The sequence below is a fragment of the Lampetra planeri genome, unplaced genomic scaffold (genome assembly GCF_965212315.1).
Source record: "Lampetra planeri unplaced genomic scaffold, kcLamPlan1.2.h2 scaffold_1720, whole genome shotgun sequence".
NCBI lineage: Eukaryota > Metazoa > Chordata > Hyperoartia > Petromyzontiformes > Petromyzontidae > Lampetra > Lampetra planeri.
Window position 1 is genome coordinate 1 of NW_027614456.1, and position 15,330 is coordinate 15,330.

Consider the following 15,330-nt stretch of genomic DNA (forward strand, 5'->3'; position numbering starts at 1 on the left):
CTGAAGTAACTTACCTTACAGTTGGGCTGACTTGCGATCATTCCCTTCAGAGTCTGCAGCTCCCTCTCTTTCAGGGTCAACCTGTCTTCCTGCAGCTTCTTTTCCTCTCTGAGCCGATTCTGCTCCATCAGTAGTCTCTCCATCTGAATGACAAAATACAAGCTTCACTTTAACGGGAAAACGCGTCATAATCACATGAGAAGATGCGGTGTCGTTTTTGATGAAGTTTACGACTGTAAACACGAGTCACCTTCTCGTCATGAGTCTTCTGCTTGAGCTGAAGCTGCATGCTGCTGTCAGCGACCGTCTCGCTGTGTTTCTTTTCACATTGCTGCAGGTCTGCGTTCAAGTGTGAGTTTTGTACCTCCAGACGACTCGACAGGGATTGAATCTCAGAAACCTGGAAGAAAGAAAATGATCATGTGATGGTTTCCTCAACTCGGCAACAAACTGGGCCCAGACAGATGAAACCACAGACTTAAAGTTCACGACAGAGGAGCTTTGATCGTAAATGGAACTGGAATGACTGAAAAAGGTGAGATTAGGTACAATTACTGCAGGCAAAACTCTGCAACCACCCTCATTGACCCAAATGAAAGTACATTTTTTTGGATTTAAGACTCTTGGACTTACATTTACTTACAACTTTATAAGTTGTAAGACAAGTTAAGATAAAGCGTTAAGGTCCGACAACATGAATCCACCCTACCTAACCCCCTACTTGACGATAGTCGGCGGTGTTTGGGTGTGTGTGTGTGTGTGTGTGGGGGGGGGGGGGGTCATATATGTGCTGAGGATGTGTTTTTGTTCTCCTGCACTGTGGTATCAGCTGCATCAGCACAGCAACATGCTTCAGCTCTACTTTGACCCCGGGTTCCCCTCAGTGGACATCTGTCTCTGTACTTAGATTTATCGCCAACGAGCAGCGGTCGACTTCCTCTCCCGAGAACGTGGTTTCCCATTCAAATTGTTCTTTGGAGAATTCCAGCAGTAGTTTATGAAAGTGAGTTGGCTAGACAGGATGAGAGACTGTTAACAATGGAAACCCACCGATTTCATTCCTTATTGATACAACAGCCGAGTCACCTCACATTGTGACGATGTAAGCACAACCGAAAACCACAAAACAGAAGAAGTTGTTGCACACACACCTTGTTGCCTACGTTGTCTAAATACAGCTGAAACTTGTTCTCCACCTCTCGGGACAGGTTGGTGCAGCTGTTTCTGATCTTCTCCATTTGCTCCTGCTGGCTCTCACAGGTGAGGTGAAAGGTCAGCTGGTGCGGAAACAGGTTGTTGATTCTGTTCAGAAAGTTCCTGGTGACCGTTTGGATCCCGTCCAGAGAATGAGCAAAGTCTTCTTTACATTTCCTAGTCAAAGAAAATGTTTTGTAATGCTTCATCGTGGCTGTCACACAGACGAGGGTGGAGGAACCAACCTGGTGTAGGTGGAGTGCTGCTCCTTCAGCATGGCGTTGTCCTTGCGCAGAGTGATGGCGTCCTGGTGATGGGTGTCTCTGTCCTTCAGGGCGATGTCTCTCTCCTGGCTCAGGTACTGAACTGTCTGGGTGAAGTTGGCTTCGATTAGATTGATCATGGCTTTCTGCTGGGCGTTCAGGGTCTGCAAAGTCTTTATCTCACCTGGAGAGTTCAGAGACAGAAAAAAAATGAAATACACTCAAGTCCTAAAGAGAATGTTATTTTGGACAAAAACAGCAACACTTGTGTTTATTGGAACATTTGTGCTAAAGTACATACTGCCAGAAGTGACCACAGGCTGTTGTAGTGCAGGTGCGGGACAACGCGGAGGCACAAACGAACGTGCCGTTGCGAGCTGCTTCTCACTGTTTGTCTGTGAATGAATAACGACACGTTTAGAGAGGGAGTGAATCATAACGACCATGAATGTGTTAACGAGGAAAGCTGATAGAAATACCAATTTTGTTTTTAAGTCGGTCACTGTCTTGTTGGCGTCCGTCCTCAGCTTTTCACACTCTTTCTCCAGAGCAGCCTTCTCGGCCGTGCGAGCTCCCAGCTGAGATCCCAGCTCGCCTTTCTCCTTCCTCAGCTGGATGTTGTTCTCAGTCAGCCTGTTGTAGTTCAGCTCCAGCTCCTGTGCAATCACAAACCATCCAGATTCCATGACAATCACATATTTCACAGCGCCATCAAAACAGTTTCACGGACAGAAATCAAAAATCAATCAACGGCCGTAGAGATGACCCGGAGCTGCACAGGTTCCCTCAGCCGGGGCAGATCACTGACCTTGACCCGCTTCTCCGCAGCCGACTTCTCAGGCTGTCCGTAGATGAGGAAGAGCACCAGGCTGACGATGATGAGGGACTGGATCAGGGAGGAGAAGAAGAACATGATCCTCAGGTAGTAGCCGCAGCTCTTTCCTTTGGGCCTGTGCAGCGGCTCCCTTCCCTCCAGGCCAAACTTGGCCTGAGAGTAGCTGGAGCTGTACATGACCGACGGGGGGGGGAATGGTGGCGGCTGGTTTGGAAGATGTCAACTGGAATAAAATCCACAAGGTCTCCGCTCTGACGGGCAGCAGAGAAGGAAGAAGCAGCTGAGCTGATTCACTGTCCGGGTGCAGAGATGTACAGGCAGAGAGGGCACGTATGGATGAATGTAAACAATGACCCTCAGGAGTGTAAGGGGGCCATGTTTATAAATGCTGCAGGAGGCACACTTCCACTCCATCCTGGCCCAGCCCTCACCTCCCCTCTCCTCCCTCAGCGACCTCTGTCACAGCTACCGCCTCCAGCAGCACGGCCACTCGAATGATCACATTTTCCCATGTGGTTGCAGCAAAAATAGATTTGTTTTGAGGGGAGGAATTTAATAAACACCAATGCTTACTGTGGGGAAACGCCGCAGCAGATATGTTGTGATCAAAATAAATCTGCAAAGACTGACAGATGTATTACTTGTCTGCACATGGTGGTGCAATCAAAACGTTCAGTTAGTATTGCTGTATAAAAAAAACAACAACAATGCGTTACAAGTCAAAGAGCTGTACATTATACCACAGTAACGGGTGTATTAAAATGTGATGCAGGGTATTGGTAACAGGTGCTAGACATTCACTTACTAACATTTTCTCCACTAAACTACGACCAAGGGCAGGTGCAACATGATTTGAATGTAGAAGATTCCGTTTCAGTCATTTGTTTGGGTCCTTGGGTCTCATGTGAGCAGATTGTTTTTTGTTCTACAGCGGAGCATCATGGGTCCTGATCCTAATAACTATCTAGTGATGGTCACTCTGGTGGTGCTGTGAAACCTCTCATCACATATTCTGGTTGAAAGCATTCATGATAGTTCTAAGGGGCGAGTGCAGTGTGAGACAGATAAACGGCAGACAGGTCGATAATATTTGTCCGTAGGTGACTGTGTACTGATGCAGAGGTGAACACAGAACTCCCATCAGATCCCATCACGGTCCGATATGACACCACATTAACAAATGCACACCGCACTCTTTAAATCTAACTGGTACTTTGAACCTTTTTAAACCTTTAACAGTTTTAACCGTTTTAACCATTAAACCTCACTGTCTTAAACTGTTCCTTGCTATTGTTACTGTTTTTTTTCCTCTTTTATTTTCGTGGTGCAGAGTGGCCCCTACGTGCAGTTTCCTTGTAACTCGTGTGCAATTACAATAAGGTCTTTTCTATTCTATTCCATTCTCTCTGGCCTGTGCACAGTGAACCGTAAAAGGAGAAAGAGCAGAAAAAAAAAAGGAAAAAGAAAATTCCACCATGTCCTGTCCCAAGCCAGTACGGAAAGGAGTCATGGCAATGGAGGAGTGAAAGAATGAAAACAATAGGAACCTGTCATTCTTCAGGGATGAGGGAACAACAAACTGTCCCAGCGGCACAGACTCAGGGGATCCTCCCTGGAGCTGTTATCTGCGCTGATGACGTGAGGAACAGGCAGCGCTGCTGGGGAAGGGGGTTGAAAGGGGAAAGGTCTTCTGGGCCCATGTTTTCCGGCCCCCCATTGTCTCCCTAACAAGCTGTCCTGACAAAAAAAGCTAAATTATGAAGGAACGTTAGTGACAGCGAATGAGGGAAGTCAGGACAGACGTGAGATACACTTCTGAGCAAAAACAGGAAACATAACAGATGAAAAATGAGACAGAAACATTTTGTTCGATAACCTACTAGACACCGGAAAGCTTATCTTTATAGACATATAATTTTCACGCCAGCGGTGGATAAGAGAGAGTATTTACCACGATAACCCCATTCCATCGAACAAAAGTTTACTCATTCTGTCAAATCAAATGAGCGATGGTGTTTTCACAGTTTAACATCATTGCTACTCTGTCAGTATATTCAGCATCTTTAAAAATGTGAACTTTTCTTTCTCCCCTTCCTTCTTATGATCACTCACTGACCTCAGGGTCAAACCCCTTTCTAGAGGGAGTTGCTGCCACCTCCTGACGAAAAAGTAGAGAACACGACAACCACGTCCACGTGACGACAAAACTTCTACAAACATACGATTTAATGGCCACAAACAAAAGTCTGTGCAGTGTGATACATGCATGTGTTGAGTGGGAGATTGAGGGTCGAGTCGATGCTACGGAGATCATTGTCAAAGAAAATAATCACATCTACATTCACGTACATTCTGTCTTTGTCCACCGACGAATAACAGCAATTAGCAGGTAGAAATCATCAAATAAAAAGGAAAGGCCATCTGACAACGTGGGACTTTTGTGGTACAGTACATTGTTTTCACTTCTTCAGTGTCTCTGTTCCAGCGGATCTCACTTGGTAAGACTTCTGTGAGTGAGTTCACCATGTCTACTGCAGCTCATTTCTAGTTTCTAGTTTTTAAAAAGACATTGTTGTCGCCTTCTAGTCCACCATGAAATCATCAACCAGCAATAAGATGAATCAGTAATTGTACGTTCTCTCACTGACAGCAGTGCAATGAAGAGCCATCAGAGCCGAACCCCTGCCCTGATCTGTTACGTTACGTGTGTGTGTGTGTGTGTGTGTGTGTGTGTGTGTGTGTGTGTGTCCTGTCCTAGACCGTAGCCTCAACGTCCTGTGGCTCGTCCCCCTCCAGGAGGCTGTACGACGCGTGGCTTTGGAACGGTCTCTGTAAAGGATGAGCCAGAAGTTTGGCCATGCAGTTGTGCAGCTCGATGGCGGGGCCGCTCAGGGACACCTCGAAGCGATAACACATGCCCTTTGAGTCGAGGCTGCAGAAGGAGGTGTAGTTGTCCTGGAGACAGAAAACACACCGTCCAGTCCTCATGTAGGGAGTCAAGTATTTCAGTATGTGCTTTGTTCACTCACCCTCCAGCTCGTCTCATCCCCCTGCTCCTCTGCCCCGTTGTGGAGGTAGACCACGTCGAAGAAAAAATATGGAGACTGGAGCATTTTCTGCAGCAGGACACGAGCAGTCACTTTAATTCAAACCACATGAAGGAATACAACAAATTGGCAAGCATCACTGGGTCAGACTTACAGCAACTGCTTCAGACGGGCTGAACTGGAGCTGTCCTGCATGGCGGCTGTAGATGAGAACAGTTCTCACCACGTATGGAGGTGGGATGGTCTGAACATTCTCCATCGACGGCAAGTCAACTTTTTGACGGCTGCAAAGTGCATCCCACCATGTGATAGAGTGCTTTAGAGAACTTGGCTGCATATAGACAGTACTTACATTACATTGAGGAGATCTTCCAGGTCTAAAGCACACGGTTAAGGTCCACTCATGGATTTGTCCTGCTATCAGTGAGCATTCATTTCATTTTCAATGGGAGGATACTGAAGGACTCGCACACATTGGTCTCCAGGTCATACAGACAGCTGCACAGCTCCCTGGGGTCCGACGTGAAGCCAGACAGCTGACACGCAGACACACAAACAAATGAAAGGGGAGAAGAACCATCTTCTCAATCAACAGGTCGCTGGGCGCTGGCAGCAGATTCAAAGCTCGTTGGCTCACCCACAGGGCGTCATCGTTGACCACCACCAGAGCAAACTCGTGCCGTTTGTCAATCTTGTGTTTAGTTCTGACAAACATCTCGATCATCTTCTGGGATATATTCAGGGCGTTCGTTTTAGACCTGAACAAAAACACCAGTGAAGGTTGTGATGACACAAAGGACATTTTCACTGGCGAAAGGAAAATTACAACTCACCCATTAAAAGACTCCAACTTTGGTAAAGACATTTCCTCCGAGAGGTCTAAGCAGATAATCTATGACGGAGGACAACAGACAGCACAGAGAATGTGTACACATGTTTTGGTTTGGATTGTCAAGTGTCTGAACTGCTGGCCTACCACTCTCTCTGGGCAGTTGACACGGGGCACCCGGAGCTGGTACTCAGCTGGAGGAGGGACAGAGGTTGTCAGTGGGGGCTGCTGCTGTGTGGGCTTTGGCCTCTCTTTGGCTGCAACAGCAGAAGTTGAAAGCGGCATGGAGACGCCGGCGGCAGCTGCTGCTACAGCGGCGGTCACGGGCGCTGCAGCCTGAGAAGCAGCTGCAGAGATTGTCACTGTGGTGGAACTCGGGGGGCTATCGCTGGAAGAGGCCTCGCCCTCCCCCTCTACACGACTGCCCACAGCGGGCTGGGATATGTTAGGGTTGCTGCTGCCGCCGATGCTGCCCGTACTGCTGCGACGGTCCTCAGCACCCTCAGGGTTGGAGCGTGTCCGTGGTCGCAGCTCCACCAGGCGCTCCTCCCCATCTGCAGGGCCAGGCTCAGGCGTCTCCATGGATACACAAGGGGCTGAAGGGAGTGAATTTAGATGGGTTACTGATTTTCCTTTTTAATACATTTCATTGGCACACATTTTCTGATTTTATTTTCAATTGTGTGAAAAAGTCTGTTTCTGACCCTTCAATGGACACAAGAGAGCAGCTCACAATAAACACCCACACTTAACACTTTAATAATAGTTTTTTTTGTGTTAGTATAAATACTACCTGACACTCTTAAAGCATGGCACAAAAAAAGCAGTGATTCTGTGTATATGAACCCAAAATTCATTGTGTAGATTATTGGGAAGGATACATCTATTGTGTTTGCAGTTGTACATAATGTATATTCTATTCATAATAGGCAGAGCAGTGAGAGACAATCTATGCTAGCAGATGCTGTTTAATGACATCGCAGCTAGCAAGCAGAGCTGTTAGCATTAGCCAGACTAGCATCACGCCAAAAGACCCGACGGGCAGGATTTGAAATGTTTCATGTGAAAATATAATGAGGAAACTTACGTGATTTAAACCTGAGATTGTTGTAAGATTTAGAGATCTAACAACTCATTGGAAATGGCAGAATGTTTCACCGACGAGCTAATATTTGTTTTGAACTTCCGCAACGGAAATGACATTTCCTCTCGCTCTTAGAATTATGGGTAATGAAGTTTATGGAGAAAGTATATTTTGCCTTTCTTTTGTAAGAACCCAAGTAAGTGTACAATATTAGTCCTCAGTGAAAGATATTTTCATTGTAATTTGTAACTAGTAATAATAAATACAGGTTGACAATAAATACAGGTTAAAACTCAAATATATGGAAATATGGAAAAATAAGCTTGTGAGAACCACATTTGATTTTGTTGTGAGCATGATTTTGCAAAATCTAAAGCAAACAATTTTGTAACTAATGCCCCCACTATAATTTCATCATTTCATCATTTCAGTGATGAATTAAATCATGTCGCACAACTTTTCCTCTTATTCAATCGTCTATTTATTTTTGCATCTGCAGGGTACATTTAGAGGTCACACCACTGCTCATAGTTCCCAATAAAAAGCCATGGAAGTGAAGTGTGGTCAAAACAGGAAAGGACACACAGTGACAAGGAATGGGTGGGGATGACTTCATGAGTGTTTTCCACTTACTTCATTCATCACACTGAGCACTGGCGGACATGCTGGGACTGAACGTGTTGGACTGAAGCAGACTCTGTCTCTTTATTGGAAAATGTAACAGCAAAAAAAAAAAAAGCCAGCAAAAACCTTTCATTTGATGAAATGCGGAGTGGTGAGTGAATGGCCACAACACACTCCGGTTCAGTGCTACAGCCATTAAGAGCTAAATATGGAGGTAAGTCATCGTCAGCATTGTGTGAAGAGACTTGGAAAATGTGCTTCACCTTTTTATGACAGGGTTGGAGATGTTATACTGAGAAGGTTACACTGGTGTAACCGTTACAAACCAGTAGCTGAGGAGTATTTTCAGTATGTTCAGTTTTCACATCCTCCTCATCTTTCCAAACCTGTAAATTTGAGTAAATGTCAAACAGGTCATCTATTTGTGTGTGTGTGTGTGTGTGCGTGTGTGTGTGTGTGTGTGTGTGTGTCAAGACTTGCCGTTGGTTTTTGGCTGCTCATATGCTCTGTCCGATGTGCAGAATATGTGGGGTTGGTTGGCTGATGTGACGAAGTAAGAATAAGGAATGTTGAGTAGGTGATCAGTTGATCTAGTCTCCACCGTACATTTGAGAGTGAAAATCTGAAATCACAAAGATCAAAGTCAACGTCAACTTTATTGTCAAATGTACTGTATATGTGTGATATAGAGCACAGATGAAATTACACACCTCTCAACACACGGTGCAAACGGTACAAAAAAGTACAAATAGTCCATAAATTTAACTAGTACTAACTGTAATATAAATAGTGCAATAAATGAAGAACCAACTAGATAAATATACTAACTAAATTAACTAAATTTAACCATACCATTAAGTGGGAAATAAAAAGAGAGACATAAAATAAGCAGACAACACACAACAGTCAACCAAGGCACAAGGTAGAACTACATACAGTATATATAAAAGATCTTTTCTTATGACTGTTGCATCATTTTATCTTGATCTTTATCTTTTATCTTTATGTTTGTGCATCACCAAAGGTGGTTCAATGTAAAAATATTTGCTAAGCAGGAAGCGTGATCGCAGGATGTTTTAGTTTCCTCCTCTTCCGTCGCTCAAAACAATAGCCACCAAACACTCCGACCCGTCTGTTCCAATAGCTGAGAGATTTAGATAGATAGAACTTTTTATAGATGTTTTTTGAATAGAATAGACTCACATCAGTTGCAGCGTAATGAATGTCTTGAATGTCCAGGATTCCAGTCTGGTCAGATGTGATATCCTGGACACGGGACCAGCTTGGGACAAGGACATGATGGGCCCAGCATTCTACCCTGAGGGTGAACCTTCACCAACAGAACTGGCTCAGTGTGAGGCCGAGGTCGGCACGCTGCTCAGCATCATCGCTGAAGTCAACAGAAAGATGGGGTCACTAAAGCCACCAAGGTAATATACCATACATGCATAACGCATACCATGTAGTTCAAGGTGACGCTCACTTCCTCTCCCGCTCTACTTCTGTTCTTGTGCAGTGATCCAGGAGACCTGAGGTCCCAAGGAGCCCCCAGTCCTCTGTTCCCAGACCTGCTGTCACACAGGCTGGTCAGAAGCAGCCCAGAGAAGATCGTTGCTGCTCAAGTCACATCCAAACCTTCACTGCCTCACCGAGGTTTGTATCAGCACACCGTGTCTGTGGCGTCTGAGCAGTAACCATATGTCAGTGAGCTTTTCCCACCAGGCCAAGTAACATTTGTGACAACTGACAAATGTGTGTTGAAAACCTACCCCAGCTGGAAGAAAATAAATCAGTCTCTCTCCATTTTTTGCATTAATCCTGCTCTTCCTACAGGGGGCAGTGGTGTCGTTTGGACAAAACTCCAGGAGGCTTTAACAGCAGTGGAGGACTCCATCAGCTGCAGAAGGTCCTGGGCGACTCCCATCACATCTAGTGACCAAGAAAAGCACAGAGAACATCTGAGAGCTGCTCAGGACAGCAGGGTGAAGGCCGCTCAGGTGAGTGGGATCTTAATACTGTCTACTTAATACTTTCTTCAGCTCCTCTGATAATCTGGTACCCTGATCGCAGATTCTGGAGGAGATGGAAAAGGAGTTTGGCATTAAATGCCCACCAGGTCTACCAAAGGCAGAGTACCAGGAGGAGATGGTGAATGAGAAGCTGGACTGTGTCCTCAGACGCGCCTCTAACAGCCACCAGGGGGAGCTGGAGGCAGCAAAAGGCAGCCACATAGAGGAGGAGACCAACAAGGTGGAGTCATGATTTAAATATTTACCTAGATAGATTAATGCCATCAGATTATTAGATTTCATAATTATGTATTGTGATTAAAGGACCCTTGAGTCGTAAACGGCAACATGAAATTGTTGTTTATTCTATATTATGAGACCGTGGATGTGAACTATTTATACTATTTCCAATTTTACCTATAAAATCCGTTGGTTGTAAATGAACTAATGAACTCATGATTTGAAAAGTTAATCACACCTGATAACTCTTCTCATGTCCTTCAGCTGGTCGGTCACCATCGGGCCTGGAGGTCCGGCAGTTGTTCCCCTTCCTACAGGCCCTCTGGAGCACCAGAATGGTCCTCTCCATCCTTTCCAGGTTCTCCTTTACTCCTCAGAAGAGCAGCAGCATCTTTGTCTGTGGGGGGAGATGGTTCACCGCTGAGCTCCGTTAACTCAGGCAGTCCATGTCCCAGCCCCATCAGCCTGGAGACCGAGACAGAACGGCTGCACAGGTCAGCAGAGACTGGGGCCAAGTCTGGTCCCGTTAGGAGTACTTGTAGTTCATACATCCATCATTTTAAAGTATTTAAAGTATCATGCTTTGCTACATTTTCCATATCGCGAATAAAACAAGATCCCTTCAGTTCTTCTCTCTTCTCTCTTGACCCCTCGTTCCCCCTCTGGCGGTCTAGGTGCATCGAGAGGCTGAGGGCGAGGAACGAACGTCTGACTGCCGCTCTGGAGAGAAGGAAGGGAGAGTCCGAGCAGATGAGTGTGACTGTGAAAAGACTGGAGGCCGACTGCTCCACGCTGCAGCTGGCTCTCAAATACTGGTACACACATCCACCACGCTGACACACGTCAGCTTGTTAATACACGTGTATTAACTGTCAGTGAAGTAACATGTCACTTTTGTGTTCCTCTCATGTGAAATACTTGTTGGGTGTCTCTGTGATTGACAGCGAGCAGTGTCAAGAGGCGTATAGCGAGCTGCTGTCGCTTTATGACGCTGAGAGGCACCAAAGCATTCCTCCGCCGGCCGACGCAGCAGGTGTTCGTACAGCTCTTTTTGGTCTCAGTGAACGTAAGCCTGCTTGTCAGTCACACACAGCAACACACGAACCTCCTTTGGCTCACAGTTGTTTCCTGTCTTCAGAGGCGGTCGGCGGCGAGCAGCAAGCCGGGGGTCCGTCGGCTCAGCTCAGGAAAACGGCAGCTGAGGAGCTGTCCACTTCCTTCTCGTCAGCAGGGGTCACAGCGGAGAGGGAAACGCAGAGTCTCGCAGGGCAGAGGTCGTCTTTTAAAGGGCTCTTTATGAAACAGGGAGCGTGCAAAACATGTGACAGTGAACACAGTAGATCGCACTGACAAAGGTCAAAGGTTTAGAAACGCCGTCATTCTGTCCCACACGCTAATATCAACACCTTTACTAGGTAGAACAGCTGTCAAGATCAGACTGAACTCAGATACAATGTTTTGTCACTGCCTGTGACCCCACAGACATCCTGAATCCACAGGGAGAGAAGTTGCTCTCCGAGAGCAAATCGAGCGTCTTAAGAGGGAGCGAGCAGCCATTTGCCTCCCGAAGCCCGGTGCAGGAGCTGAGGGCAACATGAGCCCCGATACCAGGACCCCGGCTGGGTTGAGAGGCGGACACGTACCCAAAGACAGCAGGAAACCTGCCGACGGCAAGAAAGAGAAGACGTCGCTGTTTCACGAACTCGTCTCTGTCAGGGTGGGGGTCAAGGGTCGTCTTTTATAGGATGTGTACAGTGGTAGTGCGGAGCAGTACAGTTGGGTATTTGGACACTCTGCGTTTCTGAAATACAGATGCTTGTAACAGTAACTTATAGTCTTTGAGTGCAGATGGACTTGTGATGTGTTTCAGGAGGAGATGTCGGATTTGCGAGCTCTTATCCGCCTCAAGGAGAAAGAGCTCCGGCGTCTGGAGTGGAGTTTAATGTCCCAAAAGGCGCAGGAGGCAGTGGGAGTGTTTGTCCCAGAAAGCCTCCGTGAGGAGTTGGACGACTGTAAAACCGAACAACAGGTGAACCGACTGCAGACTTTGTTCATTCCACATTATCAAAGCATTCAGAGTCAAGGTGAAATGAGCAAGAGGGAGCGGGACGTTGGTCTACTGTGGCAGACCCGATTCAAATCTGTCCCACCCACGTGGGAAATCACACATCTACCAAAGCAGAATCCCTCCAGGGCCAGAGAGTGATATTTTGGTTCCATGAGGTCTTCTGCTGGGCTGTCTGCACCTCACACCTCTGTCATTGTCAGGACATGGAGGACACGTCCCGCGACATACCTGTGTACACCAGGTGCACGAGTCCCTTTCAGAAAAGGTTTTGTAGACACGAACGTGTCCAGACCGAGCGAGTAGCACTGGGCTGTACAGGCACGATCGTGGTGCAAATACCTGCACTGCCTCTGCACCGACACACAGCATCTGGGGCACATTTTTTTTGTCTGTCCAAGTCTCATCGTTGCAGTTTTTACACACGATGCTGGTTCAAATGAATCTGTATGTGAAGGAGAAAAGGTCACACTGCTTTCATGGAATGCGACGTTTCAGAATGCAGCCAAACTCTGCGGCGACGGAGGCGTCGCTGATCTGCGGAGCAGGCCCATCCTGAAGGAGCTGCAGGCCGTCCTCCAAAGGTGAAGGGCTGTTTTCTTTTTTTTAAAACGATGCATGTCATAATTCTCATTCTGTGCTGCTGATGGCAGCATCGCAGCGGTTCCCCTCAGACCTCCCTCCTCTTGTTTCAATCTGTTGCTTAGGAACGATATGAGCAGAAAAGCAGACTTTCCGAGGGATCATGTTGTTCTTTCCATCAGGAGCGTGTGAGAGCATCCTTCACTGCTCTGACCCTGAGTTACGTGGCCCTTTAGTCTTGTACTGTACGAATTTTCACAGTATCTTTTTGTCCAGGGAACAAGCCCTGAAGAAGAGACTGGCTGTCGTCCAGGACTCATTGAGCTCAGCTCTCTCAGACAGCGTCTCCAACAGGAGGGACAACGAAGAGCAGGTTGCTCGGCTCACACAAGCTCACAGGTGAATTCGCTCACTGTCTGTCTGCGTCTCAAACAGAAATCAGATTTTATTTCCGATGCGCTGACGTACAGTCGCCGTCTATTCCAGCATGGCCTTGAGCTCGTACCGGCACATTCGCAGGAAGTACCGAGAGCAGGTGTGGAGGCTGGAGCAGAAACTGGCAGCAGTGATGGAAGGTCAGCACAGCCAGAGCGCCGCGGCAACGGCAGCCGGGGACGTTCTGGAATGGAGGAGGGAAGAAACTGTTCTGTGAGACTCAATGAGAGAATCACACATCCTGCACGCTAACCACATCAGCTAGAGCACAAAGCCTCTGCTTGGTGTCGTACATGTCGTACACATACCACATGTTTTTCTAACTGAACTGTTTTCGGTTTTGTGAATTCATCTTTCCACTCATCACTGGCCGTCTTTGTATTCAGGTATTCACGGGCTCTTTTTAAACTTTTGGGAGAGTTGTCAGTAAACTGAACCAGATTCCAAAGCTTAACATGTTCGACAGGACACACACATCACAACACGTCCTCCAGACAAAGAGCCGTGGAGGAGTCACCAATGTGTGCGGAGCTGACCTCCACAGCACACGTGTCCTTTTTCCTATACAGAGGAACACACTCTCTAAAGCCAGTTGACCATGGTCAGAGACTGATTTTCTTTTCTTTTTTATACATTCATGGATGTGTCCATCTTGCCTTCGCCATTTCAGCCATCACTGTTCATTTCCTGCTCCTAACTGTGGTGATAATTGTGAGATACATGTAGCATCACACTGTAAATGAGGTCACAGATTAAATGTCACATTCATGTCTGGATGTGATTTAAAGCTCCATACGTCAGAAAGAGTCAGACTCGATGTAAATATAACATGGTGTCGTTTAAAACTTTGCAGGAAACACTGGGGAGCCTAAAAATGGGCAAGACAATAGGTCAAAACACTTCAAACCAACAAGAAGTCACTACAGGAAGCTGTGATCCTCCAGGAACGGGTTAAAGGGTGGATCATATTTTATCACTGCAAAAACTGGAAGAAGTGTGTTATTTCTTATCAGAAGGTCTAATTTGTCGTTAAAAATCTCTTTACACTTAAAATAAGACACATAAGACACAGACAGAAGACAGAAAAAGCAGCTTTTTTATAGATGATTTTCACTTGTTTCAAGCAAATTTTCCCTTTTCACAAAAATGTAGAAAAATCTGCCAGTGGAGCAAGTGTTTATGTTTAACAAAAAAAAAAAAAAAAAAAATCTGGCTCCACTGGCAGATTTTCAGGTGAAAAGTTGTTTGATTTACTTGAAACAAGTGATAAATGTCTAAAAACAATGTACCTTTTCACCTGATGTGTCCTATTTTAAGCTTAGACACATTTTATTCCTACAAATGAGACATTCTGACGAATAATAGCACAAATATTCTTGGTAAGGAAATCAAAGAGAACGCACATTATTTGCTCTTCACCTCCCACTTACACCGCTTTTCCTCTCCCCTCACATCCCCTTCCTCTCCCCATCTCCTAAATCATCTCTCAATCATCTCCGCGTACCGCCCCCCCTCCCCTCCAGCCGACCCGGTGCCCTGACCTTCCCAGAGCGGTCAGCTGCAGCTGTGACCAGCGGTCAGGAGGTTAAGGCAAAGGTTGAGTGTCACACCCACAGGGTCACGTTGATGCCTGGCTGTTGTGTTAGCCAGAGAATGGGGGGTTCAGAGTGCCAGACGAGGTGGCGAGTCCCTGACGCCCTGACTCCTGCCTGAGCTTGCCCTTTCCCGAGCAGAGGTCACCGGAGAGGGCCTGTCCTTCCCGCTCCCCCCATACCTCCAGGTCACCATCGCTTTTGTTGTAATGGCTGCCATTAGAGTGGATGATGCAATTATCGTTCTATTTTTTTGTTGTCGCTCTGGAAGATCTATGTCAGGCTTTAGAGTTCATCAAAGGTTTTTTAGATTACAAGATGGCTGTAACCTCTGGGTGACTCTTGTATCAAAGAGGCCACATCAAGTGCAGAGGAGAACTGTTTTCCTTCCTTGACGGATGTTATCAAAGGTCAGGTTTGTGGTCACTATGATTTTACAGGCTGGCCAATAAAAAGTCACATTTGCAATAAAAATAAATAAGAAACACCTGTTTTAGCAAAGCATGCATGTAGTATAAAACAGAAAAAAAT

General features: G+C 46.4%; 3 protein-coding genes across 5 annotated transcripts; 1 reads left to right on the forward strand and 2 right to left on the reverse strand.

The window, feature by feature from the left end:
* Nucleotides 1–14: 14 nt before the first annotated feature.
* Nucleotides 15–2,469, reverse strand: LOC144739800 (uncharacterized; the record flags this gene model as incomplete). Its single annotated transcript, XM_078622694.1, has 7 exons — nt 2,266–2,469; nt 1,916–2,113; nt 1,788–1,852; nt 1,440–1,658; nt 1,152–1,371; nt 251–400; nt 15–143 (listed from the first exon to the last, which is right to left on the reverse strand). Coding segments are annotated over exons 1-7 (1,185 nt in total), but the record flags the coding sequence as incomplete, so codon positions are not given.
* A 2,577-nt stretch (nt 2,470–5,046) lies between these two features.
* BABAM1 (BRISC and BRCA1 A complex member 1) lies at nt 5,047–6,750 on the reverse strand. Of its 3 annotated transcripts, XM_078622698.1 has the most exons (9): nt 6,532–6,750; nt 6,316–6,399; nt 6,173–6,231; nt 5,977–6,097; nt 5,797–5,875; nt 5,692–5,716; nt 5,494–5,623; nt 5,322–5,408; nt 5,047–5,247 (listed from the first exon to the last, which is right to left on the reverse strand). In XM_078622698.1, the coding sequence occupies exons 1-9, from the start codon at nt 6,748–6,750 to the stop codon at nt 5,047–5,049; spliced, it is 1,005 nt and encodes a 334-aa protein (XP_078478824.1). The 3 variants fall into 3 exon arrangements, with proteins under 3 accessions (XP_078478824.1, XP_078478823.1, XP_078478825.1); XM_078622697.1 differs by having other exon boundaries at nt 6,316–6,750; XM_078622699.1 differs by lacking the exons at nt 5,692–5,716; nt 5,797–5,875; nt 5,977–6,097.
* A 2,344-nt stretch (nt 6,751–9,094) lies between these two features.
* LOC144739801 (colorectal mutant cancer protein-like) lies at nt 9,095–13,424 on the forward strand. Its single transcript, XM_078622695.1, has 12 exons — nt 9,095–9,306; nt 9,651–9,873; nt 9,947–10,126; nt 10,390–10,619; nt 10,800–10,940; nt 11,070–11,158; nt 11,264–11,348; nt 11,608–11,842; nt 11,996–12,154; nt 12,689–12,774; nt 13,049–13,171; nt 13,259–13,424. The coding sequence occupies exons 1-12, from the start codon at nt 9,095–9,097 to the stop codon at nt 13,422–13,424; spliced, it is 1,929 nt and encodes a 642-aa protein (XP_078478821.1).
* The last annotated feature ends 1,906 nt before the right edge of the window (nt 13,425–15,330 follow it).

Bases quoted from the DNA above. Each gene is read 5' to 3' on its own strand.
- BABAM1 (XM_078622697.1), bottom strand. From the start codon at position 6,750: ATGGAGACGCCTGAGCCTGGCCCTGCAGATGGGGAGGAGCGCCTGGTG. The intron at 5,624-5,691 runs GTAAGTACTGTC...TGCACTTTGCAG, and splicing joins GAAGATCTCCTCAATGTAAT to CCGTCAAAAAGTTGACTTGC. The intron at 5,409-5,493 runs GTAAGTCTGACC...GTCCTGCTGCAG, and splicing joins GCCCGTCTGAAGCAGTTGCT to AAAATGCTCCAGTCTCCATA.
- LOC144739801 (XM_078622695.1), top strand. From the start codon at position 9,095: ATGAATGTCTTGAATGTCCAGGATTCCAGTCTGGTCAGATGTGATATC. The intron at 10,941-11,069 runs GTACACACATCC...TGTGATTGACAG, and splicing joins CAGCTGGCTCTCAAATACTG to CGAGCAGTGTCAAGAGGCGT. The intron at 11,159-11,263 runs GTGTTCGTACAG...TCCTGTCTTCAG, and splicing joins TCCGCCGGCCGACGCAGCAG to AGGCGGTCGGCGGCGAGCAG.